This window comes from Aethalodelphis obliquidens, unplaced genomic scaffold (assembly GCF_003676395.1).
Source record: "Aethalodelphis obliquidens isolate GAN/ISIS:26980383/991018 unplaced genomic scaffold, ASM367639v1 scaffold16, whole genome shotgun sequence".
NCBI lineage: Eukaryota > Metazoa > Chordata > Mammalia > Artiodactyla > Delphinidae > Aethalodelphis > Aethalodelphis obliquidens.
Window position 1 is genome coordinate 23,064,832 of NW_020837960.1, and position 27,368 is coordinate 23,092,199.

Here is a 27,368-nt window from a genome sequence, read left to right on the forward strand (position 1 = left end):
AGTGTATAGGAATGCAAGAGATTTCTGTGCATTAATTTTGTATCCTGCAACTTTACCAAATTCATTGATTAGCTCTAGTAGTTTTCTGGTGGCATCTTTAGGATTCTCTATGTATAGTATCATGTCATCTGCAAATAGTGACAGTTTTACTTCTTCTTTTCCAATTTGTATTCCTTTATTTTTCTTCTCTGATTGTCGTGGCTAGGACTTCCAAAACTATACTGAATAACAGCGGCAAGAATGGACATCCTTGTCTTGTTCCTGATCTTAGAGGAAATTCTTCCAGTTTCTCACCATTGAGAATGATGTTTGCTGTGGGTTTGTCATATATGGCCTTTATTATGTTGAGGTAGGTTCCCTCTATGCCCACTTTCTGGAGAGTTTTTATTATAAATGGGTGTTGAATTTTGTCAAAGGCTCTTTCTGCATCTATTGAGATGATCATATGGTTTTTATTCCTTAGTTTGTTAATGTGGTGTATCACACTGACTGATTTGCGTATACTGAAGAATCCTTGCACCCCTGGGATAAATCCCACTTGATCATGGTGTATGATCCTTTTAATGTGTTGTTGGATTCTGTTTGCTGGTATTTTGTTGAGGATTTCTGCATGTATATTCATCAGTGATATTGGTCTGTAATTTTCTTTTTTTGCAGTATCTTTGCCTGCTTTTGGTATCAGGGTGATGGTGGCCTCGTAGAATGAGTTTGGGAGTGTTCCTTCATCTGCAATTTTTTGGAAGAGCTTGAGAAGGATGGGTGTTAGTTCTTCTCTAAATGTTTGGTAGAATTCGCCTGTGAAGCCATCGGGGTCCTGGACTTTTGTTTGTTGGAAGATTTTTAATCACAGTTTCAATTTCATTACTTGTGATTGGTCTGTTCATATTTTCTATTTCTTCCTGGTTCAGTCTTGGAAGATTCTACCTTTCTAAGAATTTGCCCATTTCTTCCAGGTTGTCCATTTTATTGGCATAGAGTTGCTTGCAGTAGTCTCTTATGATGCTTTGTATTTCTGTGGTGCCCATTGTAACTTCTCCTTTTTCATTTCTAATTTTATTGCTTTGAGTCTTCTCCCTCTTTTTCTTGATGAGTCTGGCTAAAGGTTTATCAAGTTTGTTTATCTTCTCAAAGAACCAGCTTTTAGTTTTACTGATCTTTGCTATTGTTTCCTTCATTTCTTTTTCATTTATTTCTGCTCAGATCTTTATGATTTCTTCCCTTCTACTAACTTTGGGTATTGTTTTTTCTTCTTTCTCTAGTAGAAATGCTGTATTTTCATATGCTTAGATTTTGGGTGGACATGGAAAGAAGAACCTTTTCCTGAGCTAACTGGGAGTCCTGTATTTCCATATGTTAAACCCCACAAGACTTCCAGTTTCTTCATCATCCCATTTTCTTCCAATTTATCAATCTAACTACATTTTTTTCCCTCCGGTCTAGAATGAGTAGTCCATAAGTCTAATCACATAAGTACCTTAAATTCTTTCACATCCATATCCTTCAGCCATAAGCTCTCCCCAAATCCTTATCTCAGATATATTCTGCAATTTAGTTTCTCTCCTCTTCCACATCTAGATGGCTGAGTGATAGGGATCATTTTGACTTTACGTAAATTGACACCATTACAAATTTATGGTTTCTATCATGGTGGATCTTTACTCTTCCTCCTCAATCTTTTACTTGTTCTTGATCAGTGTATTAGCTCCATTCCTTTTAGTGATGATTTAAACATACAAGTTCCTCCTTAACCCTTACCTAAGGCCCAGTGCTTTCTACTGCCAAGAGAAAATTGAGGCCTCATTTATATACTCCACCTACTGTTTAAACCACCATCTATAAACTTATCTCTACCCACAGCTACCTTCCACAATGCAGCAGCCTCCTCCTCATATATTCTAGACCTTACCAGTCTGTCTCAAAGCAAGACCCTCATTCTCTATTGTTACTATTACATACGGAATACAGGAAATGAAATGCAATGCTAACAACTGTGCAGAGTTTACCTTCAAGGCAAACTGAGCCATCTCTCAACTGCGACCTCAAGAGAAGGATACCATTTCCTTCTGTTAGTCTTGGAGATAGGCCTCCATGGATTAGTTCTCTCTTTTTCAGTTTTAACCTCTCTTCTATTGCTCTTCTCTCAAAGCCCTAAATATGTGCAAATCTCTCTTAAAATTTATCCTGCATCACTCCATAATTGCCACTGTATCTCTTACATTTCATTTATCAATATACCCAGTTTTCTTGAAAGCGTATTTTACACCTCACTTACTCCTGCTTACTCTTCAACCCCACTGTAATCTGCCTTCTGTCTCTGTGATTCTGCTGAAACTGATGTGGAAAGAAAATAAACTTTTCATTTTACTTGACCTCTTTGTGGTAGCTGAACTGTTGTCCACTATCTTTTTATTAAAACTCTCTTGTTTTGGGCTTTTAGGACAGTTCTATCTCTTTGTTTTCCTCCTTACTTCTCTGAACATTACTTCTAATTTATCTCTCCTGGGTCATCTTCCTCTGTTGGTGATCCCTAGGATAATGTCCTTGTGCCTGTACTCACTCTATACTATCTCCTGGCCACTTTCAAGCACTCATGCTTCTAACTACAAAAATATTATGCTCTAACTACAGAGAAAATTATGGTGAATCCCAGATCTTTCTCTTAAGCTTTAGAAAAAGCTTATATATGTGTGTGTATGTCTGTGTGTGTGTGTGTGTGTGTGTGTGTCTGTGTGCATGTGTATATAAATCTGCCTTTTTGACTTTTCCACCTGGATAACCTGCAGTTCCATGGTTAAAAATGAACTCATAAGCTCCCCGAAAAACCTCTTCTTGCCCCAATATTTCTGTATCTCAGTTGGTAGGGCTTCTGTACTCCAGTCACTCAAGGCAGAAACTTGAGAGTACCCAAATACTCTTTTATGATTTTTCTACCCTTCTCATGCAAATGGTTTTCACAGTGGAGGTATGAGCTAGATATCCATTGCATTAGTTAGCACAATGCTTGAGAACAGGATAGAAAGAGAAAAAAATTATGCTCAATAAATGTTTGCCGATAGGACCAATTTCGTCCTTCACTTTTTTCAGTCAGAAAGCTTTCTTGGACTGTGTTTGCATGCCCCTTCTTTATGATCCCTAATAATTTCCTCTTTTCTGATCACTTAGTACTTTGCCCTCTGAATTGTAATTGTGTGCTCAGTTGTTTATAATTTCCTACTAGCTTGAAAGCTAGCCTTCACAGAGCTAGCTTTGGTATCACCAGAGCTCAGGAGATACTCAATAAATACCTGATAGCTGAATGACTTAAGTTCTTTGCTCGAGCCCTCTGCAAGAAATTTTAAAGGAATGTTTTCCACATTCCTGACCTAATGTTTAGAAAGCATTACAACTGCACTTTTCTCCCTTGCGTTCAGCAGCCTGATATCATAATTTTGTAATTTTCAAAAACTGCTTACATATATATTTAATACTAGAGATATCATAATTCATGAGTATTGAAGATATTCATTTCAAGTCTTTCTAAATTCTCCTGAAAGAAGACACTTAGTTGAATTGTGCTGTGGAATGAGTGTCTTCAGGAAAGACTATGTGATGATAAAAGGAGGTTCAGAACTGCCACGTGTGGCAATATGAGGCAGGAAAGAAAACCAGGAATTATTTCTTTGTATAGTCTTTTGACGCAAAGATAGCAGTGGCAGCTTGAGATGGCTGTGCACAGTATCAACCTACTTACCAAATGCTGGTTTTTAATAATTATCAGGAAAGAAAATAGAAGCCAGCCTGTATGTCCAATTCACCAAATATGTTATATTATTATATGCATATAATAATCATGGGTGAAATATAATGTATGAAAGTTTGTCCAGTTTATTTGTAATCAGTTTATAGATGAAACGGCTACTATGATCAGTTTTTCTGTCATCAGTTTTTCTTGTAATCACTAAATCTGCCCTAATCTTCTTCCTTCTATACTTTTTATGCCTTAAGTTTTATCACTCGACAGTATGTATTGATCATCTATGCATATAGTCCTATGCTAGGCATTTTGGGGTAAGGGTAAAAAGAAGGGTAAATTTTTGCTTGTCATCCAGGAATTCTGAATCCCTTTTGGGGCCAAAAGACATTTACAAATTCTAATTACTTTTTTTTTTTTTTTTTTTTTACAGCTCTCATCTACACTACACCAAAGGTAGAAAAGTCAATTGATATAAGATTACTGAGAAGGAAAAGACCATTTTTAATTAGGATAATCATAGAAAGGATACATTTGATTTTAAAGAAGGAATGCAAGTCTGATAGATGAAGAGTAAGAGGTAAAAGGCAGAGAAAGAAATGGAAGAACTGTGTTTAGAAAACAATAAATCTATAGTAGAGAATGCAAGGATGCTTGTCAAGAAATTAATACCAGAATGCTGCTGTGGCCAGATAGTGAAGTATTTTGAATACCAGAGAGGATTTTTCCTTCCCTCCCTCACTTCCTCCCTCTCTTCCTCTCATGAGAACTGGGAGTCAATCTAAGGGGTTTGTTTTGTTTTGTTTTGTTTTGTTTTGTTTCCGATACGCGGGCCTCTCACTGTTGTGGCCTCTCTCGTTGCAGAGCAAAGGCTCCGAATGCGCAGGCTCAGCAGCCATGGCTCACGGGCCCAGCTGCTCCGCGGCATGTGGGATCCTCCCGGACCGGGGCACGAACCTGCGTCCCCTGCATCGGCAGGCGGACACTCAACCACTGCGCCACCAGGGAAGCCCCAATCTAAGGTTTTTGAAAAGGGGTGTAACATGACAGAAATTGGTCTGTGAGAAAGTCAACCCAGCAGCATTCTTCATGATGGACTAGAGAAGGGAAAGACAGAAGCAGGGATCCACAGTCCAATAACAAAGTGATAAAGACCTTGAACTAGGATGATGGTGGTGGGCATGACAAGAATATATGTGAAAGGTACCAGGTAAGAAGTAGAATCCATAAGACTTGGTGATTGATAGAGCACAGAGGTGGCAGAGAAGGAGCAAAGGGCAAGAGAGGAGTCGATAATGACTAGGATGTCAAGTCTTTGAAATTATAACAATGACTCAAGTCAATGACAGAAACGAAGGAAGAAATGAGAGCTAGTAATCCTCAAGAAAAGCTTTTGACTTCAACTTGAGAGGAAGAAGGTACAATAAAATGGCGAGGACAGGGGCATCAATTTGGAAAATGTCCACCAGGACATAGAAAATGATGATGATGAATTAATAGAGAGGTCAGGATTGGAGGTATAGATTTGTGATACATGTACACAGATGTGTCAAGCTGTATAACCATCAGGCGAGATGAAGTTAAACAGTATACAGCTGATCCTTGAACAACGTGGAGGTTAGGGGCACCGATACCTGGCACAGTCAAAAATCCATGTATAACTCTGGACTCCCCCCAAACTTAACAACTAATAGTCTACTGTTGTGCAGAAGCCTTACCAATAATGTAAATGGCCAATTAACACACATTTTGTATGTTATATGTATTATATGTTGTATTCTCACAATAAAGAAAGAGAAAAGAAACTGTTGTTAAGAAAATCATAAGGAAGAGAAAATACATTTACCGTACATAAATGTATTTTCCAAAAAGATACACGTATAAATGGACACATACACTTTAAACCTGTCCTGCCCGAGGGTCAACTGTACTCATATTTGGCGGTATAACCTTGAGAGGAGAAGAGGCCAAACAGTATACTCATATTTAGGAAGTTAGAGAAGAAGGAGAGAAGGGAGTCAAGTTAATGGTGAAAAAGTCAGTTAGTGGGATAAGAGCCAAAACAGTATAATGAATGGAAGTAGCGAGCAGAACATAATAGTCACGTGCATGGATGCTGACGTCACAAGGAATGGTTTCATGTTCATGTTATCTAAGGCCCAGCCAGAGGACCTTAAATAACTTTTCTCAGCTTCACTTTTCTCATCTCCAAAAATAAGACAGTAATACCTACCTCTCAGAGCACTTATCACCACCTGACATGTTACAGATTTGTTTCCTTGCTTATATGTTTGTCAACTTGGTGTCTCCCCGCTAGAATGCAAGCTCCATTGTCTAGTCTCAATTGTTTTCAGCTCTCTAGAAGATGAGACACTGGATGCTTCTTTGCTCTCCACTCTGGGCCCCAGATGCCAATTCTGGGGCCACAGGAGAAATCCTACTCAACCACGTGCTGCACACATCCAGCTTTTAGCATAGGGACTAGCACAGAATAAGCGTTCAATAGCCGATATTATTTCTTTTGTCAAGAGAAGAAAACTTCCAAAAAGATGTCAAGAGGCCAATAAGATTTGTGAATTAAGAGGTTGTGATAACATTTTTCCCCATGGAATTATTATAAACATACTATTCAGCAGAATTAAATGATTATCTCTGATGATTCCTTCCCTCTTTCCTGCTTTTTTTCCCCCTCGATCCATCCCTTCTTTCCTTCCTCCCTTCCTTCATTTAAACAGATATTTACTGAGCACTTATTATAAGCCAGGCACTGTTTTAGATTATGGGTATGGTAGCAACGAAGAGACAAAATCCTTGCCCTCATTAGAGTTTAGATTTAAATTGGGGGAGGCAGACATTAATCATGATAAATAAGTGAAAACGTATGTTAGATAGTGGTAAGTGGTAGGAAAAGAGAAGGCAGAGAAGAGGAACAGAGAGTCTGAGTGGAGGTGTGTTGCCATTTTAGGTTAAATACCTGAAGGACCTGAGGGAGAAAGTCATGCCAGTCCTGGGAGCCGAGCTCCACAGATGAGCCAGCACATGCCGTGGCCCCAATGTGAGTGGCTGCCAGTGTGCTCGGTGAAGACACTGTAATGGTGACATTAGTCGGCAATGATGTCAGAAAGGTAAGTGGGAGAAACAGGATGGAAAGGTGCTGACTGGAGGGCTAGTAGGTCATTTTAAGGATTTCGCCTTTTACTCTGATGTGGGAAGCCATTAGGGAATTCTGAACTTAAGGATGTCATGATCTGCCTTCCTTTTATTTTTCATGGATCTTTCGAGAGAAGAACGTAAGGGGACGGCAGGAATGGGAAAAGGAAGAAAGCCAGGGCACCTTTCGGATAACTAATAGCACACCTAAGAGGTGATGGTGACTTGAGCAGGACCGAAGGTAGGAAGCTGGGGAGAGGTGGTCTGATTCTGAAGGATGTGCGGATCCTGCTGGGTGTGCAGACAAAAGCAGAGGGAGGAGTCAAGGATGGCAGTTAAGCCGTTGGCGTAAGCAACTGGGTAAAGGGAGTTGCCGTTTACTGGGGCACAGATGACAGCAGGAAGGGTGGATGGGGGTGATGAACAGGGGCTCAGTTTGGCTGTGTTATGTTTGATATGCAGCCTGCGTGTGTGAGAAGATGTGGGGAGGCAGCTGGATGCATGGCTTTGGAGTTGAGGGGAGAGGCCTTGGCTGAAGCTATACATTTGGGAGTGATCAGTGTATTTTACAGGGGAATACAGCATGAGTAATCACCCACTCATTCACCCACCATTGAGTATCTGCTGTATGCTATCAAAGGAACCAGTTAACTTAACAAATTCTTCCACTGGGAAGTAAAGGACAGATGATACTCATTTAATTATTCATTCAACAAATATTCACCTAAGCATTGTGATAGATAAGCTCAGGGATCTAGAGACAAAAAGAGCTGGGTTTGAACCCTAGCTCTGCAGTTACTACTTGGACTTGGGTAATAAGGTTAAAAATATTCTAAGCTTGTTATGTGTATTAATTTTTTTAATCTGTACACCAAATCTATGATGTAGATATTATTATCCCTATTTTACCAATGAGAGAACAAACTTAGGATAAGTTTAAAAGGACGACTAAGAAAGTGGGGTCTAGGGTCTGAATTCAGGAGGGCTGGCTGAAAAATCTCACCTCTGAAGACTCCTAGTGCTGTAAACCTGGAGGAGTTACTTGACTTCTCTGTGGCTCAGTTTCTGAGCAATGAAATGATAGTAGCAATAGCCACTGCATAGTGCTGTAGAGAGGATGAAGGTGCAGTAACACAGATTGAGAACCTAGCACAGTCATAATATATAATAAAAACTCAATATTAACTGATTTTATCAACTCATTGTTTTTTTTTTTTGTTTTTTTTTTTGGCTGCACCGCATGGCTTGTGGGATCTTAGTTCCCTGACCAGGGATCGAACCCAGGCCCACAGCAGTGAAAGTCCCGAGTCCTAACCACTGGACCGCCTGGGAATTCCCTCTCTTTTAAATACTTGAAACATGAAAAATAAAAAAGATGTTCTTGAATCCCAAGCAATAACAATGACCTGAAACTTTTCCCTTCAAGGTTCTAAAACATGTTGCTTGCATGTTTAACTGGCTTTCAGGCAGAGGGTTAGAGATGAGAAACAGTAATGCCCAAGGTCAAGGCATACAGTTAAGACTAGTATTTACAAGAGGCAGCACTAAATATCTTGTAATGAGATTCAGGGAATCTCCAACTGGTTCTTAGGTCAATACTTAGGCAATAGAGTTGGTATTTTAGGTATCTCGGTGCATCTAATCAAGTGGTACTTGCCCTTAAGGTATTTATTACCTGGGCTCTAGAGTATGGTGAATATTAAATACTGAGATCAATAGATAAAAGTAATAATTCTTAACAACAAATTCTTCTATCGTTTCTAGAAAACAGAAGAATGAATAGGACATAGGCTACAAAAACTACCTCCCTGAAGAGACTTCAGTATTGTATATACTGAGTATAAGGCTTTGATAAAGTTGTAGCCTTCTTGTGTTGGCAGCTGTGTCTGTCCTCATTCTAGTATGCCCTCAGTAAGCTACCAGATCTTAACCTGCACAAAAAAAGTGCCACTCATTGAAACAGTTATAACAGGAAAGGCAAGCAAGTTGATGGGATTTAAAGTGTTGCAGGCCACTGAATCACTAACTGCCTGGTGAGGGCATGTAGAGAAATGTCATTCTCAACAACGCTGGTACAGTGAAGCCATATTAATGAAACACGAAGGCTATTCATAAGGATTTTTAAAAATCTTCTGATTTCCTTGGGAAATCTAATTCAAACATAGGAATCTTCCATTAATGATTTTCCATTATTTTACTTGTGGGTTTTATTTCCCAGTGGTGCATTTTTTTAAGAGGCTGTTATCACTTGATGTTTTCAATCCTATTATCTACTCACAGGCACCATAAATATACTGAGATATAAACAAAACAAAAGACGGCCAAGAAATGGCATTCCACTCAATGCTGGGGACTAACAAATAATATAAACTTCTACTCTGAAACATGTTTCTTAGCATTTCAAATACACGATTTATTTTTAATGTCCATCAAATAGACAAAAATAGAGTAGCTGTATTAACACAATGCAGAGATTATGATTTGGAGAATTTTTTGGAATCAGACAAGAGCATGAGAATAAATCATTTAGAGAATTAGCTGTGTTCTGGGCTTCATTAGTTCTAATTATCCCCCAAATATGCTCAGCAGAATGCACTTGGGTCAGCTGGGACCGACACACAATAGAGCAGGCAACTTATAAACTCCTCAAAGCACAGAAAGAGTTCATAAAACAACTGCTTGTGCATTTAGATTCATGTGATAACACCTTATTGCATAAGCCACCAGATGAAACAGATGGGGCAGCTCTGCACTTGAGAACGTTTCTTTTGTAAAAGCACCGGACTTTCTTACTCTCCATTCAAGACACAAACTGCAAGAAAGCTAAATCGGAGGCAGGCTGTCTTTCTGTTTTATTGCCTAGATGTCACAGCAATAGTAAGTAAAGTATTAATAAAATATCCTCATGTGGGAAAAAAAAAGTTGGTAAACAAAAACCTGTGCCTATACTTAGAGAAATTTAAGGCTTTAAAATAACACAGTCACCAAAAAATTAATAGATATATATTTTTTTATAACTCATAGTAAAATACATTTAGGAAACTTATAGATTCCATCTGTAGACAAAAATTTTGTTGACAAAGCAAAATTGATAAATATGTCAAAATATGTAAAGTATGAACTTAATATAAAATGGGGGTTATTAGATATATATTTTGATAAGGCATGAAAAACTTGTATTAGAATTTCAAGTGTTTGGCAAAACAAACAAACAAACAAACACAACTATCCAAAGGCTGTGGACTATGTAATCTATTGATTTAATCTATCCACGGGGCTTCCCTGGTGGCGCAGTGGTTGGGAGTCCGCCTGCCGATGCAGGGGACGCGGGTTCGTGCCCTGGTCCGGGAAGATCCCACATGCCGCGGAGCGGCTGGGCCCGTGAGCCATGGCCGCTGAGCCTGCGCGTCCGGAGCCTGTGCTCCGCAGCGGGAGAGGCCACAACTGTGAGAGGGCTGCGTACCGCAAAAAAAAAAAAAAAAAAAAAAAAAAATCTATCCACAGATCTTAGTACGTAGATCAACCTCTTAGTATACCTAGGCTGAGCAAAAACAGTGAGTTCATTGTAACTAAATTCTGTTCGGCTATGGATGTTCTATGTGTGGCCTAGGGCAAATTTTAAGAAAGAATTGTTATGCTTGTTAATTCATATTCAAAACAATAACACACAACTTATTGTAAGTCAAACCATGGAAAAAATAGCTAAAACTAGTAAGATAAAATGAGCTGGATAAATTAAAAGAAGTCATGTACTTAGGACCCCAGTAACATATGTTTAAACAGATGAGATATTTGTTGACACGCAGCTTAGCAACTGTCAACAGGGTTACGGAGGTTCCCCCAAAAAGGGAGTAACAGCCTTGTTTCACAGAGGCCTTTCTCTACTCTGTATTCTCCAGTCCACTTTGGGAGTTATGAATTCTAGGCACCACACTTGAAGGAAATGATGTACAAGAATGGATCCTGAATGATGACGTGCTGTAGGTGTGACGTCTAAAAGGCCAGAGCGTATTCAATTTGGTATCATTTTTTTTTAAAGACTGGAAAGATCACTTTAAGGTCTTTTTTTTTTTTATAGAAAGATTTATTTATTCAATTATTTATTTATTTTGGCCACGCCATTCAGCATGTAGGATCTTAGTTCCCCGATCAGGGATCGAACCCATGCCCCCTGCATTGGAAGCGCGGAGTCCTAACCACTGGTCCACCAGGGAATTCCCTCAATTTGGTATCTTAAATTCTGAATTTAATGGACTTATTTCTGTTAAAGGGGCAAGTCTATACAGACGGCACCAAAAGGTGAAAGTGTCAAAAAGAGACTTTTACTTCAGTATTAGGAAGAGCTTTTCTAAACAATTAGAACTGTCTGTACGTGCAAGTATCCATCTGAGTAGATAATGAATTTCTCATCAATGGGGATAAAAACAGAGGCTGGATGAGCATTCCTTAGGAATGTCAAAGAGAAGATCCAGACAGTTAATGAGGAGGCTTGCATTACATTCTCCTCTAAAGTCTTCTCCTGCTGTGACATAAAATGTCTTCATATGAGGTAGAATTAGTTTGTGATTCCTAGCACTAACTGCTTGGTACATTTAAATAAAATGTTCACTATAAATTCTTTATAGTTTCTATATACAGGGGAATACTCACAACGTATTAAGCATTAGTACTGACTAGTAATTATAAATAATTCTATAACTAAAATACATAAAGGTAAAGCATTTATAACATAATAGATGTATCACTGATAAAAATCCTTATACTGTAGTATCTGTACCAAAGAAAAGTTTAGCGAGGCATAAAAACAGTTGGTGTTCAGATAGCTTTCTTGGAAATGACTGTATTTAAATTCAGGATAAAAGGGAGTTTTTGATGTGTCTTGAGCTAAGATGTATAGCATTATGGCTTATACAACTCATTAATGTCACAGAGTAAAACTGTATGTATAAAAAAAGTATACAGATACTTCAAGTAATTGTGGAAGAATTATTTCTCATCATTTTTAAAGAGGTATATCCCATTAAACTTAGGTTTTGCAATGAAGTGGTTCTGTAGGTGAATTAGTCCAATTTGATATTTATTAAATAGTATATGTATATTTCCTAAGTAGTTTCTCCCTATGAGATAGATCGATATATTATTATAAAATAAAAATTGATAACATAAAAAGTGTCTCCATATTTACTTAATTAAAAACCTCGTGTAAAGAACGCAATCTTTAGAACTCATCAATCATACTCTTAATGTAAATGTAAGCCCGTAGTTTCTTTTCAGAATAACACTTACATCCTAGTAGCAGTTGCTAAAGTTATTTCTGGGTGTAGACAAGACACGCGTGTGTGCACTCATGCATACATACTTACACATAAACATACAGCTCTGCAATATACAGTCTAGATACCATAGTGCCAACAGGAGTCACAGTCAGACAGACCTAGTTTTGCAATTACTTTTGTGACCCTTGGTAAGACATTTAACCTTTCTAAACGTCAGTCTCTTTATTTGTAAATGTGAACTAATACTACTTGTGAGGATTGAAGGAAATTAAATGCTCATTAAGTACTGGTCCCCATTCCTTATCACCCATCTCTCAACTCACAGAATTTTAAGTATCAAATGAATAAATGCATATAAAAGTCTTTTGTAAATCAAAAAGAATGTTGCAATTGTAAAGTATTACCTCATTTAATAATTAAGGCCACTTATCTCCCTGTATTACATTATGGCTAACAGCGTTCATTAATGTTTTAAATAATCTGTGTAGTATATGATAATCTGTATAGTATATGGATCATAATATAATAACAAATTTCTACAGCACAAATTAACAACTTAAAACAAAAGCTCAAGTTTGAAAATAGAGAAGACTATCATCAGTAAACAACTACCCCCTAAATCATTTTGGAATAATCCATAGAATTCTAAAGAAATAATTTACCATTTATTTGGAACAGGCTGGGCCTATACACATAGCAGGAGAACAGAGGCTTTACGGCGCAGCTGAAGAGAAGGAAAAAAAAAAAAATTCCCTCAAAATTTCACCAGCCTATTTTCTCGCCCAAACAATCTGGATAATTTTCTCAATAATTCACACTACTTCAGTTATATTCAGCGTTCAAATACACACTCTAGTGTGGTTGTGAAGTATATCTTTCCTAGACTTTCTGATTTAAGAAGATTATAGCATTCAATGGTAAAGCAATATAAATTACAAAAATTGGAAACATTTTTTTAAAAAGTCAGTGTAATTTGATATTGTTCTGTTTTTTTTGTTTTTAAAGACACAGATATTGAAACGATCACAGCTGATGATTTTATTCTGACATGAGTTTAAAAGGTTAAGTTACTATCTGAAGAAAGGTAATCTGGTTGCCTTTCACGGCAGCCTGCAAGCTCCGCAATCTGCATAGAGAGGGGCATTTGTCATCATTAGCTGAGCTGTGACAGCTGGCACCCAGGGTGTCCCAGAATCAAGGAATAGCAGAGACACTCTTGGTTTAGGTTGCCATTAAGTGTAGTAGGTTTCTTGAGGATCAAGCATATTTTATGAAAAGCTTTGTGATCTAACTAACAACAGTGAACATATTTGGATTTTCCATAACATGGATAATACAATGATAGCACATAATTAGCAGGTTGCCTCTAGACAACAAGATGCCAGATTACAGTATGAATACATATCTACTGCCTACCACTCAGAGAAGGAGAATTGTTTTCAGCACCCAAATAGCTCCAGCAGAGTGTTTTTTTTTTTTTCTTTCAAGGCTGCATTAGGGTGATCAATTGATTAAGTACATTTAAGGAAACAGACTGAAGATAGAAAGGATAGTTCTCAGATATATTTTAAATTTGGTTGTAAACAATGCATAATGTCTCAGGAGTGAACTCAAGTACACACACTCAATATAGTACACATCCTTTTGATGACATGAATATGAAAATTAAAATCATTGGCACAGATGCAATCTGCCAACTGTTGGAGGTGTATGTAGTTGATAATGTGTATTTAAAAATATTCCTCGGCAAAAGTTTAAAATCAGAATCTTTTTACCAAATGAGTGCTACCCACCATGGATCTGAAACAGCGGTGGTTAATATATCTAGCAAATAATTTTTCAAATTTTAACATTTTTACGTATAGTGCAAAACTATATAAAGCAAAAGAAAGTTTAAATTAAGAAATAGGTTGATCAGATCTTTGAAAAATAAGACTACAATCCCTTCAGAAAATCATCAATGCTTGGAAACATAATCAATAACACTAGGTTTTATATTATTATGTAAACTAGTTTTCCACAAATAAAACTAATTTTTGTGTTAATGTAAAATCTATGCAAATACATGCAGTCATTTATCAGGAAAGCTGACAAGCATTCCATATTGGAGGGGGAAAGGAAACTGCCTCAAGAATAGAGGCAATTAATTATTTCTGTATTTTTTCTTCTTCTGTCTTGAGGCACAAAAGTTATCCATCCAGTTAAAACAGCAAATGAAATAAAGAGTTTTTTTTTTTTATTTAAACACATATGGCTTTTGCCTGCAATACTGATCACCACAAGGTCTACAGATGCCCGTGGCTAAATTGTACACTGGCAGATGCACACAGGGGAAAACTGTGCTAATGCAGCGTGGAGGGCAAAACAAATGAAGAACTGAATTTGCTAGTAAAAGGGGAAACAACAACAACAACAACAAAAAACCCAAACCAAAAAACCCCACACTTCCCCCCTGCCCCAGTGAGTTATGCAATTTGCTTATCAAATACAGGTTCACGTTGCAAAAAATTTAACCTTGGCCTGTTGCAAAAAAAGTGAAAACAGTTTTAAGTAAGTGAAGGTGTTTTTATGTATACACATGCATATGATGTATGGGAGTGACTGAGCAATATATTTTTACTTATATGGACAGAATGACAAGTAATGTTTAAACTTCTTAATTTTGCAATTAAAAGCTCATGACATTCAAAACTGCCATAGTATATACAACTGGATAAATACTGTTGGAACTTCCAGTTATTACTACTTTAAAAATCCATTTAGCTGCAATCTCTTAAGGTATTATTGAAAACTGTAAGGGTTATTACAGAACAATCTGGCAGATGTGATATTAAATCCTGGTGGCGACAAGAATCCTATATTTAGTGGATGTTTCCTTTTAACAGGTTAACGTAAAAAATGTATAGAGGCCAATTCAATCTTTTACTATCTGAAACACTGTGTGTGTGTGTGTGTGTGTGTGTGTGTGTGTGTACATACAGCCTGCATGCACAGGCTATTTTGCAAACCATAAAAAGAGTGTACTTCCTAAAAATGGTTTAAGATTATTAAGAAAACAATAACTTCTCTTAATAGGCCTGTAAGCATGCATAACATTAAAATTCCTATTATAATTGCCAAATAAAAATATATAACAGAAAGCATTTAAATAATTTTGTATTTTTATATCTTGGAGGAAGAAAAGAGAAGACTAGTTGTACTATTCCAAGTTGTAAAAAGGCAAAATACTTGAAAGGGCTTCATTATCAATGAATATGTTTGCACTACTACAATTTAAGAATTCTTCGTTTGTAGTATTTATAACCATCTAAATTTAAGTGACAATGTATATTTATACAAAATTAGGATTCGAAGCATATGTTCCAAGAATGTGTATATATTAATTAATATTAGCTCTAATAAACTCCTTGGCCTTGTCCCCCCCACCACCATTCAAAGGGAGGATTAATTTACTGAAAATGTAAAGTAAAATGTAACTTAAATACTGAGAGGAGATTTATTTCTCTAATGACATAAAGCTAGTAACATTACAAATATTGCTAACTTACATGAGGAACACCCGTTTCTTAATATGTATTTTGATGTGCAAACTGTAAACTATATTCCTAAATCTAATACATTTATTCATGAGAGCATAACAAATATTACCAGTTCCTTTGAAAATGAATTCTTTACCAAGCATTTAATGTCACATATTGAAACGAAACAACTTTCATGTAAAATAAAAACTGTGAACCTATTGCTTGTACATCTGAAGTAGCATTTTACATTTTGCCTCTACTTTGGTGCTCTCTGATTAAAACTGGTCTTAAATTAGAAGCATGATAAAATAGTAAGTTCTAGGGGAATAACTAAAGGTGCTTATAGTCTGAAGTTTTTTGGATATAAAACTAAAACACCCACTTATAAATGAATCATAACATCTACAAATTAAAAAATAAAATAGGGGCATGAGGAAACTGTTTTTGTGCCCATGGAAGTGTTCTATGTCCCAGATGTTACATGACTGTACACATTTGTCAGAATTCATAGACTGGAACATTCACATTGAAAAATCATAGACTAGATCAGTAGTGTATGCAAAACATACATAATGAACCTGACTTTAATAATAAATAGATTTCACATAAAAATAAAATAATAAATCTATACCTTTTTTTCCCACTGAGTTCACAAGTTTTTTTCAGAGACACTATGTCTTACAAACTCTTTACGCTCTTCATGCTTTTAATTTGATCTAGATGTTAAGATAAAATAAACAAACATATCTAGATTAAAAAGTATTAACTTATTAGTACTTTTGACTTGACATTTTTGACAAATCATATGGGAAAATTGCACTTTCAAGAAATAGTACACATAGGTACACTGAAATGTATTATTAGAATCGTGAAAATAATCATACATAAGTGGAAATTAAATATTATTTAGGTGATCTATTCTCAGAAAATGTTTATAATCTGTAACTATATGTGAAGTTATAAAGGAAATTCCTATTCATAAACAGATTTCCATCTTTTTCTATAAAGTATTTATTTTATTGCATATAATATATGTGATAAAGGTAATAGGTTTTTATTAGTGTAATTATCCTTTTAAATTATTACTTACTCCAGTTACTGATCATTAAAAAAATAAATCCTAGCTTAGAGGACTTGCTTTGCTCATTAAAAAATAAGCTCTGAAACTGTAAATTAGGAATAGGAAATGTTACTTTAGACATGTAGTCACTGGAAGCTGATTATCTACATTCTGTACTCTAGTCTCAAGGTTACGTGGAACATTTTCAGTGGCTTAATCACACACAGTCTGGGATAGTAATGAGAGCTATGCAGTCCTGGATGACCCACTACAGACGTACAGATTAACAGACACTAATCACATCTGATTCCATTGTTTTCTCTAAGTGCAATAAAACTGTACCGTACTAAGAGTACTAAAGATGTAGTCATATACGCAGAAGTCTATAAATCCATGTTAGTAATGGGTTAAGGAATACCTAGTTTTCATATATTCATGTAGAAAAGAATCACATGAGCCCATTTATCCTGTCACAATATGTCTATAATATCCAAATTAAAAACATAAGCTGAAATCTAGTAAAATGAATTTAAATTTTACAGATTATAAAGATAACAGTGACTTTCTAAAGGGTCAGCGGGGAATTGGAATACTGGAATCAATACTTCCGCCATAATACTCAACAAATGATTGATTGACCCCAATATCCTTAAATGTTTGGAAAGGGTTAGAGATCACGAATGGTTGTGAAGAATAAGAAAATCTTTCGGTTGACAACCTTGCCCCTCAAATTTGTTAGTTTACAGATGCAACTTAAAATATCCTGCACCGCTGTGTATACATTCAAATGAAGTGAGGAAAGAGAGACAATTATCTAAATAACCCAGGCTTTAAATTTCTTTTTTCTACCAAAAGAAAGGTTCTGGCCAGAGTTATCCAGAATCACCTCAAATCTGCAAATCTAGCAGTGGTGATAATTCTTGTAAAGTACCCTTCCAATTTCCATTTTTAATCTCAAAGTTACTTTCTTTTCAACATTTATTAATACCAATAACAAATTTACTAAGCAACACTGTAGGAAAACAAAAAAAGAACTCCTTACTACCAACGTGACTATATTATCATGTACTAGGGGGATGAGGAAAACTGAGGCAACAGTCTTGAACATTCAAGTGAAGAATTAAGAAAATAATTTTAAAAACTTAACCACAATTATCAGGATGCTCTGGTTAAAGAAATAAAATAGGGTTTAAATTGTGCAAACAGTGACCTCAATTCTCTGCTCTACTTTGTCATAAACCTGATATTAAAATATGAAATAATTATTTTAAGAACTCATTGAAACTCTGGAAGCTTTCAAGCTATTTTGTTTTAGGCGGTCTTATACGAGGAGTCACAACAGGAAGCAAGGTATAGATGCCATCAAGTTAGATTACCAGAAAAACTCCCTCTATTTTACTTTATTTAATGTGACACATAAAGAAAACCCTGCACAAATATCTGTCTTTAATTTCTCTAGTGTAAAAGAAGAAATATATTGTGTCTGGCAGAATGAAACAGATGAAATAGCCCGGGTGCATTTAAAAAAGAGAAGACGGGGGCAGAAATCAGATGCGTACAATGAGCCTTCAAAGCCACTCCAGCAGTAGGGATAAATAATTTAATAAACTCAACTTCATATTCTTTTCATCTCCCCAGTGTAATAAGCACATATTAAAAAAATAAAACTTTAAATTCATGAATACCTGTGAATAGAATAGCAGCCAGCAGATAATGAAAAAACATAAAACAATATCTATGTGAGCATTTAACATGTGTGTGCATACATATCCTCTAACTAACAGATACATTTTTCCAGATGAAAGGTCACAATTGCTTAAATTCATGAACAGGCAATTCACATTTAAATTAGTTTTTTTAAAACACAGAAACCTTGCATTCCTACATTTCTCAACATAATAGAGTTTTTCTTTAACCTAATGAGGTGCCTATTTGCACATTACTTTCTGTGTCTCATATAAATTATGTAGGTTTACAGAAGGGAGGGATAAGTTACCTAGCAATTAGCACTTCAGGAAAAATTATTTTGCCATTGTTATTTTGAATGCTTGAAAGTGTTAAGGATCACAATAGTTAATCATTTTATATGCATTAATACTCCTAAAATTTATGATAATGGTATGCTTGTGACTTTCTCCAATTTTTTTCATAATTGCACATTTTAAATCAAGGCTGCCCAATCCCACTAATGGGCATATACCCTGAGGAAACCATAATTCAAAAAGAGACATGTACCACAATTTTCATTGCAGCACTATTTACAATTGCCAGGACATGGAAGCAACCTAAATGTCCATTGACGGATGAATGGATAAAGAAGATGTGGCACATATATACAATGGAATATTACTCAGCCATAAAAAGAAACAAAATTGAGTTATTTGTAGTGAGGTGCATGGACCTAGAGTCTGCCATACAGAGTGAAGTCAGAAAGAGAAAAATAAATACCGTATGCTAACGCATATATATGGAATCTAAAAATAAATAATAATGGTACTGATGAACCTAGTGGCAGGGCAGGAATAAAGACGCAGATATAGAGAATGGACTTGAGGACAAGGGTTGGGGGGAAGGGGAAGCTGGGACGAAGGGAGAGAGTAGCCTTGACATACATAAGCTACCAAATGTAAAATAGACAGCTAGTGGGAAGCAGCCGCATAGCACAGGGAGATCAGCTCCGTGCTTTGTGACCACCTAGAGGGGTGGGATAGGGAGTGCGGGAGGGAACCTCACGAGGGAGGGGATGTGGGGATGTATGATATGGGGATGTATGTATGCATATGACTGATTCACTTTGTTGTGTGATAGAGGCTAGGGCAGTATTGTGAAGCAGTTATACTCCAGTAAAGATGTATTAAAAAAAAATATATTGAGGCTTCCTAATAGAAACTAAGTAAATAGAATGGAAAAGTCAAGTCGGTTAGACCTTACAATCCCAAATACCATTCAAATGTAAGCATCTCATACTGTCATTAAATCCTGAGATTCTTGGGGTTTTTTCCTTCAATTAGGTCAGTTTTCTTCAATTATCATTCTATTATTAGCTCATGTCAAAGATGTCTGAAGAGCATACCAATGAAAACAATTAAGCATTTATATCCTAAAGGATGGGACACACGCAAGCTTTCATTCTAGTACTAACCACTATGATTATATTTATAGTAAAAAAAATAATATAATTAAGACTGGTGTCATTAGAGTTGTTTTATGAACTCTTTACAGAAGTAAATAAAGCGATTTTAAGCTATCTCCATGTATTACACAATCATAAAATAACTAGTTCAATAGGCCAAATGATATTTTTTAAAAATTACTATAAAATAGTTAAATAAGTTGCTCCCACAAAACAAGTCTATTTCCAAAGCCTAGATGAAAATCAGCAGAACTACACAAAAATGTACTGTATATTCTCCGTAGGTCATTTCAACAACAACAACAAAAAATTACGGGATAGAAAGCACACTCAGAATAGTTTAATTTTCCCTTCAACAATGAGAGGTGCCTGACATCGCTGAAAGGATCAGCTACAGAAGGCAATTCGTTTCACGTGTTCAGTGTAATAGAAAATCACTGTGTTGCAGCAACAAGCGCTACTTGCGCTGAAATATTATTCTAGGGCGCCCAGTTCACCCACAGTGATAAGGACGGGTGCCTGAATCCTATGTTATGTAAATCACTGTCAGCTCCCTGCGTAAAGGGTGCTGAAGGAATCAGCTCACAAAACACAGTCCCAGCGTCCTTGAAACCGAATGACTTCACTTCCCGGGAACACTCTAGGACTAACGAGTTTCTTAGTCCTTTTCTCACCATCCATTTTCTTCTTCAAAGTGCAAATCGTTAGTGAAAAGGCCCTGGTTACACCAATTAGTTTGCACGAAGTGCTCTGGCGTTTATCTTTGCTTTAACCCAATTAAGCCGCACAGTGAGCCTCGAAGATGCGCCACCTGCGCGCCTGGCTCCAGCGCGGCTGCCCGGCGCCCCTCGCGTCCTTCCAGTTAGACCCACCCGGACGGCCGCGCCACGGTCCCCTGAACGGCCCTGGGGCCTCTGCGTCCCAGGCTGCCTCCCCTCCTCGACAATCGGGGGCACCTGCAGGTGGCCCAAGAAATCGAGGGGCCAGGTCTCTACCGAGCCACTCTGACCTGAATCCAAGGAAGAGCGCGCGGGGCGCAGGGGCCCGCGGCCGGCGACCAGAAAGCGCGGGCTCGGCCGCGACCACACGTGGGCCCGGGTGGCGGCCGGGCAGGGGGGCGCGAGGGCAGAGAACCTGGCCTGGAGCGGACGTGGAGAAACCTGGGACATTAAGTAGGGTTTTAAAATAACCCATACGCACGCACACACACCAAAGCCTGCCTATGGGACATGCAGCAGAGAGAAGAAGGAAGGATGGGCCGGGAGTGTAGAGCAGCGGAGAGAGGGGACCAGCGGGAAGCACGCAGGACCTGCACTGTGTGGGGACAGAGGTGGCTTTTCCCCAGAGACCAGGGCACATCTTCGCCTTCTTGGCCGCAGGTTCTCCGGCTCTGATTTGCCTCCTTTTCCTCCTCTTCCAACTGCCAAAAGGTAGCAACGCGTTCACCCGCATCGCTGGCAAAGTGGGGAGGGGCTGGCGGGTGCGCCCAATCCCTGCTCCTAAGGGAATGAAAGGCTCTTGGGGAACAGAGTAGGTGGATGCCGTGAGCCCTGAATCTAATGTACTATTTTAAGCTAAATCGAAATCTCCCACTCTTGGATAACAAGAAAGTATGATGCTGTACCTGTGCAAAGAAGAAAAAAAAAAAAAATCAAAAGCTTGAGTAAAAAGAGGGAGCCCTGAACAAAATCTTGTTACAAGTGGCTCTGAAAGGAAGTGCCTACAAACCTGTTCCAGGAATTATAGGATTTTGCTGGAAATATTCTTAATTTGAAAGAGATGGCATCAAAATTAAAGGTAGGGAATTAAAAATCTGCCTAGGTTTAAAAACAACTACAGAACCCCTAAGTAGTATTTCTTCCATTTCCTGTACATTAAGGACACAGTTGGTACCACCAGGAAAAAAAAATATTCTACATAAATCCATTTCCCCCTCCTTTTTCAAGGTTCCCAAATTTAGAAATGTTGATTTCTCTCAAAGTTTTCAAAAATGATACTTAAATTTAAAACCCCGATGACTGCAAATTAATTTTCTTTAAAAATCTTAACCATTTCCCTTAATCAAGTCACATGAAATAGTATAAAATCAGAAGTCTACTGTCAGGTGACCACTAAGGACCCTTAGGAGAGGAGATATACCCTTAATTATGCATCTGTAAACAAGACAGAAACCCCAAACCTACAAATTTTCAGGTTAGGTATCTGCCAGTAGGTTAGATGATCTCTCCTGAATTTTCACGTATTAAAATACAGCTCATTAGGAACTCACATTAAAATAACCTCTGAATCACAGAGATAGTTTACTGCACAAATATTTCTGCCAATGCGTACAAAACTTAGTGTCCTGGTTATAATGTTGGGCAAAGTACAAAGAGCACTGCAGATGGGGGGAGGGGTGTACTAAACGTTTTTGAAACATCCTAACTTAAACTGAGGTAGACAATATCTAACAGCAATAATTTTCAGATTCCTTTCAACAACTGCAAATGAGAGAAAATATAGGTAAAACACCGCATAACATCTAAAAAAAATCATTCTAACATAGAACATCCAGAAAATTATACAGGTATTAGTCCATCTAAAGCCAACTTGCATATACATGAAAGAGCAAACTCCCACCCTGCATTCAAAAAGACCTCGAGGATTAACAGGCATTAATGATCGTCCTCTAAATGCAAGTTAGTGACTTTTGTTTTAGAAAACCCCATCTAGTTCACCAATTGATGGATGACCATTAGTACACCTGTATTTGCATTTCCTCAGTAAAAAGACAAGCAGGGTTTTCAAGCACAGAAGAGAACCACTTTGCCAAGTCTTTTCAAAACGTCAATATGCTTCAATTAATACCAAAGCTGAGAGATTCCTCTTGATCTCCAAAACTGTCTAGGTGGCTTGGGTGGTTTTCTGCCCGGCAGCAGCCTCCCACCTTTAGTTTGTGTGCCTCTATCCACGAGGGGGGATTAATTAGCCGGGCTGGAGCTGACAGAGGCTGTGGTGACGAGCCCAGTGGCGATTGGCCGCCAGCCTGCCTGGCCCTGCCTTTATAATTTCCACACGAGTGCATCTGGGCTCTTAGACAAACCAACCGCAGCTTCTTCTGACATATACACACGCACACTCACCCCCGACACACACTCAGCACACTTTTCCTCCATCTGACTAACAGTCCTGCACACACCATGATTACGGGAAAGCGTAAATAAATACGGAAAGGGTTGATTATTTTGACTACTGGAAGAGCCTTGCTGGGTCTCAGCGCAACTTTTGTTTTTATGACTGAGAAGGTGATCTCTCCATGTGTTTCTCTCACACAAGGATTCTTTAAAAGAGGAAGAGAGGCAGAGAGGGGGGAGAACAACCTTTCACTTTAAGACCGGCTGGGCTCAAAGATAAAAGGAAGGGGAAAGCGGCGCTAGGAATCCACCGCTGCAGCACTTCGGAAAGACGTTTCTGATACATTTCTGAGCGCGGCGGCCCGTTTCTCCACCGAAGTTGGCTCCAGCTCTAGCAGCCGCATTGGATCCCACAGCTTATTGCGAGACTCCGGTGTACAATCCGGATCTCTGCCCCAACATGATCGCGGCCCAGGCCAAGCTGGTCTACCATCTGAATAAATACTACAACGAAAAATGCCAAGCCAGGAAAGCTGCCATTGCCAAAACTATCCGGGAAGTCTGCAAAGTAGTTTCCGACGTCCTGAAGGAGGTGGAAGTGCAGGAGCCCCGGTTCATCAGCTCTCTCAACGAGATGGACAATCGCTACGAGGGCCTCGAGGTCATCTCCCCCACCGAATTTGAAGTGGTGCTTTACCTTAACCAAATGGGGGTGTTCAACTTTGTGGACGACGGCTCGCTGCCCGGCTGCGCGGTGTTGAAGTTGAGCGACGGGCGCAAGAGAAGCATGTCCCTCTGGGTGGAATTCATTACCGCCTCCGGCTACCTCTCGGCGCGCAAAATCCGGTCCAGGTTTCAGACGCTGGTGGCTCAAGCGGTAGACAAATGTAGCTACAGGGATGTGGTAAAGATGGTGGCAGACACCAGCGAAGTGAAACTGAGAATCCGAGATAGGTACGTGGTGCAGATCACCCCGGCTTTTAAATGCACCGGGATCTGGCCCCGGAGTGCTGCCCACTGGCCACTTCCCCACATCCCCTGGCCGGGACCCAACCGGGTGGCGGAGGTCAAGGCGGAAGGGTTCAATCTCCTGTCCAAGGAGTGCCACTCCCTGGCCGGCAAGCAGAGCTCGGCCGAGAGCGACGCCTGGGTGCTGCAGTTCGCGGAGGCAGAGAACAGACTGCAGATGGGGGGCTGCAGGAAGAAATGCCTCTCCATCCTCAAAACCTTACGGGACCGTCACCTTGAACTGCCAGGCCAGCCCCTGAACAATTACCACATGAAGACTCTGGTTTCCTATGAGTGTGAAAAGCATCCCCGGGAGTCGGACTGGGACGAGTCTTGCCTGGGTGACCGGCTTAACGGGATTTTGCTGCAACTTATCTCCTGCCTGCAGTGCCGGCGGTGTCCTCACTACTTCCTACCGAACTTAGATCTGTTTCAAGGCAAACCTCACTCGGCTCTCGAGAACGCTGCCAAACAAACGTGGCGACTGGCAAGAGAGATCCTGACCAACCCGAAAAGTTTGGAAAAACTTTAGAGGACAATTGAATCGAGAGCCGAAATGTGATTATACTATTCTTAAAGTTCTCATTAAGTGTAAACTTCCTGTTCGATTCCTATCTAATATTCCACTGGACAGTGCAAACAATCTCTTCCTTAAAAAGGAGTACTAACACAACGTTTAGGCATCATCTCACCCACCCCTCCAAGGGGAGAAAAAGAAGTAGGGAAAGCGGATGGAGAACACCCCAAACTCACAAGTATTAGAAGAATTCTTTACAAAGGATTTCGTATCTCCCTTGAAAAGGACACAGTAACACCCGGAAAACAGCCTGGCTGTAATGCAAGACCACAGTGAACACTGCTTAACCATCAAAGGATTATAGCAATCCTGGCGATTTAGGTGCATCTGGCTGTGAGTAAACACGATTTGGATATGCCATCTGAAGGAAAGTGTAATGTATATTTTAATTTGTAACAAATATTGTGATCTCACGTTGTCTTTGAAAGTGTGGATGTTGGTGTTTTGTGATTTGGTGAACAGAAGTTAAATGGCCATTTTGGATACTTCCAGACATTTTCCACTAACAAAGATATAATTTAAAGGTAGATTTCCTCCTGGTACTTTTATCTGTCTTTGAAAGTGTCTGAACTTTAAAAAGTTTACATTTTGTTTCAAATATATTGCTTGTTCTATTTCTAACATTCCATAAATATACTTGAAATGTTATTTAAATATATTCAAAGAAATTTGAATTCAGCTTATATAATAACGCTTGAATATCTGAATTATATATTTGAAAAATGCACTTGAAATACACTGGATAATTACTTTTGTGATTTAGATTTTAATTTCTGTTGCTGGTTTTTATTTAATTAGAAGCTAATAAATGAAGTAAAATAAAAGTTGTTGTGTCTCACTTTAAATTGTTTTCCTGTCAAAAGATGTAATGCTTCACTTTGAAAACTGAACCCACTTGAATATTTTAAACCTTTTGAGAAATATGCTAATGAGATAATTAAAAATAAAACCTTAAAATATTGGCGAAAAGCTCTTTTTGTATAGCTACAGAATACAGTGATCTACTGTCAGTTTCTGACTTACTTATAAGACTAGTCAATTCTACAACAGACGCAATTTAAATCTACCTTTGAAAGCTTGCTCTTCTGGGTTAATATTTTTGTAGAATTTTTGATAATATAATGATGAAATATGTCATGACAGTCAAGGTTGCTGAGTTAAAAATCAGACCAACTCAGAGGAAATGAACTTAACAAAATCCTAATAAAACTTTTAAAATTTGTATATGAAAACTAACTACGCTAATTAAATGAAGATAATTTCTGACCTATTTTATGCCAAGCCTTATTTTATGCAGTAAGGGTTCCACTGGCAGAATAAATGAATCAGAAATCCAAAATTACTTATTACTTCATAGGGCAAGCCAATGATAAAAGCATAAAGACAAATTTTAAATTATTTAAAATCATATGCACTACATTCAAACTCATTTTCAAAATGCCATCCTTCTGCAGCTAGAAGTTAAAGAAGTCCTGTGATTATCCCTCAGAGTATTTTAAGAGTCAACAAGTGCGGGAGGGGCTAATCACCTGTGGGCCTTAGGGTAGTTAGTTAACTCAGGTGGGGGTACATTTTAGACTTTCAATTGCTACTCTACCAATAGTGTTTTAGAATGCTTTACTTCTATATATAAATTAAATATAAATAATAAGGTTCTGGATCTACGGGAGCATTTGCCTTTCGCTATTTGAGAACAACTGCCTCTGAAAAATACTTCAAAGGAAGATCTTTGTAAAATGACGCTTGATTATCTAGCATGACACTATGTTCTTGAATTCTTAGCCTCAGGAAAAAAGTTTACAAATTGCACGATAATATAAAAGTTAAAACAACAATAAAATTGATTTCAGAAGCACTGTAGAGGTATAGAGCTGTTGAATACTCAGGTTTTAAAATTTACAAAATAAGATATAATAAACAAATATTTATGCATTTCAAATCATCTGAATATATATTGTCTGGCACTACACCCACAGAAGAATACAAACTTTAAACATCTGAGCGCCAGTATGTACTATGTATACACATTTTAAATGAAAGCTTCTCAGATAATTGATTTCTCTTCCCCTTAAAATCACATATAAAACCCATTCTTATTTCAGGAGATGAAAACTGGATGTAATAACGGAGATGAATTTAGAGCTAAATGTGCTCCGTAGTTTTCTTACAACCTTTTAATGAATTATTATTCATACTGCAATGTACACTTTTGGAAATTAAAAGTGATCTTAGTAAGAAATGTCATGAGACCTTTCCCAGTCTTCCCAGAGAGCCTGAGATGCTGTACCCCAGGAACCTGGGAGCAATTGGCTTCACTACCAAATCTGCCGAAGTGTACACAAAGGCACTCATAGAGAGACCGTTAAAATGTGCATGCTCTGGTATACAGGATTTAAAGTTAATATATTATTCAATCCCATAAAATAGAGCATGTGTTATTTCATTCATTTTATTTTCTATAAGGATGAGAATGTGCTCCCCTCCCCCACTGTCATTCAAAACCAAGCAAAATTGAAAACCACTTCCTGCCACAAAGCCACCAGTGCTGTACACGGAATCACTCAAACTCACTTTCGTGTCGATCTTCTTGAAGGCAGGATCATCCTCATCCACCTCGAAGTAGATTTCTGTCGTGGTGATGGAAAGAGTCCCCTTGGCCACCACCACAGGAGCAATGAGCTGGGCAGGAGTGCTGAGAACAACTGGGCCTGAAAGAGAGGGTACGGGAGTCAGGCTGCGCCTCTGCGCCCCTCTCCCGCTCCCTCCCAGAAGGGTACCACAGGTTTTTAGTTTTAGATAT

General features: G+C 38.2%; 2 protein-coding genes across 5 annotated transcripts in view; one reads left to right on the plus strand and one right to left on the minus strand.

Moving 5' to 3' along the window:
• The window catches only part of NBEA (neurobeachin), a 627,914-nt gene that overhangs the window by 172,382 nt on the left and 428,164 nt on the right, over positions 1-27,368 (minus strand). For all 4 annotated transcript variants that reach the window (XM_027116524.1, XM_027116522.1, XM_027116523.1 and 1 more), the window contains one exon: positions 27,140-27,276. In XM_027116524.1, the coding sequence (XP_026972325.1) occupies positions 27,140-27,276 (137 nt within the window). The remainder of the gene's footprint in view (positions 1-27,139; positions 27,277-27,368) is intronic.
• On the plus strand, positions 23,032-25,412 carry MAB21L1 (mab-21 like 1). The gene has a single exon (XM_027116525.1). It carries the CDS (start codon positions 23,444-23,446, stop codon positions 24,521-24,523), a length of 1,080 nt encoding a protein of 359 aa, XP_026972326.1. The 5' UTR covers positions 23,032-23,443; the 3' UTR covers positions 24,524-25,412.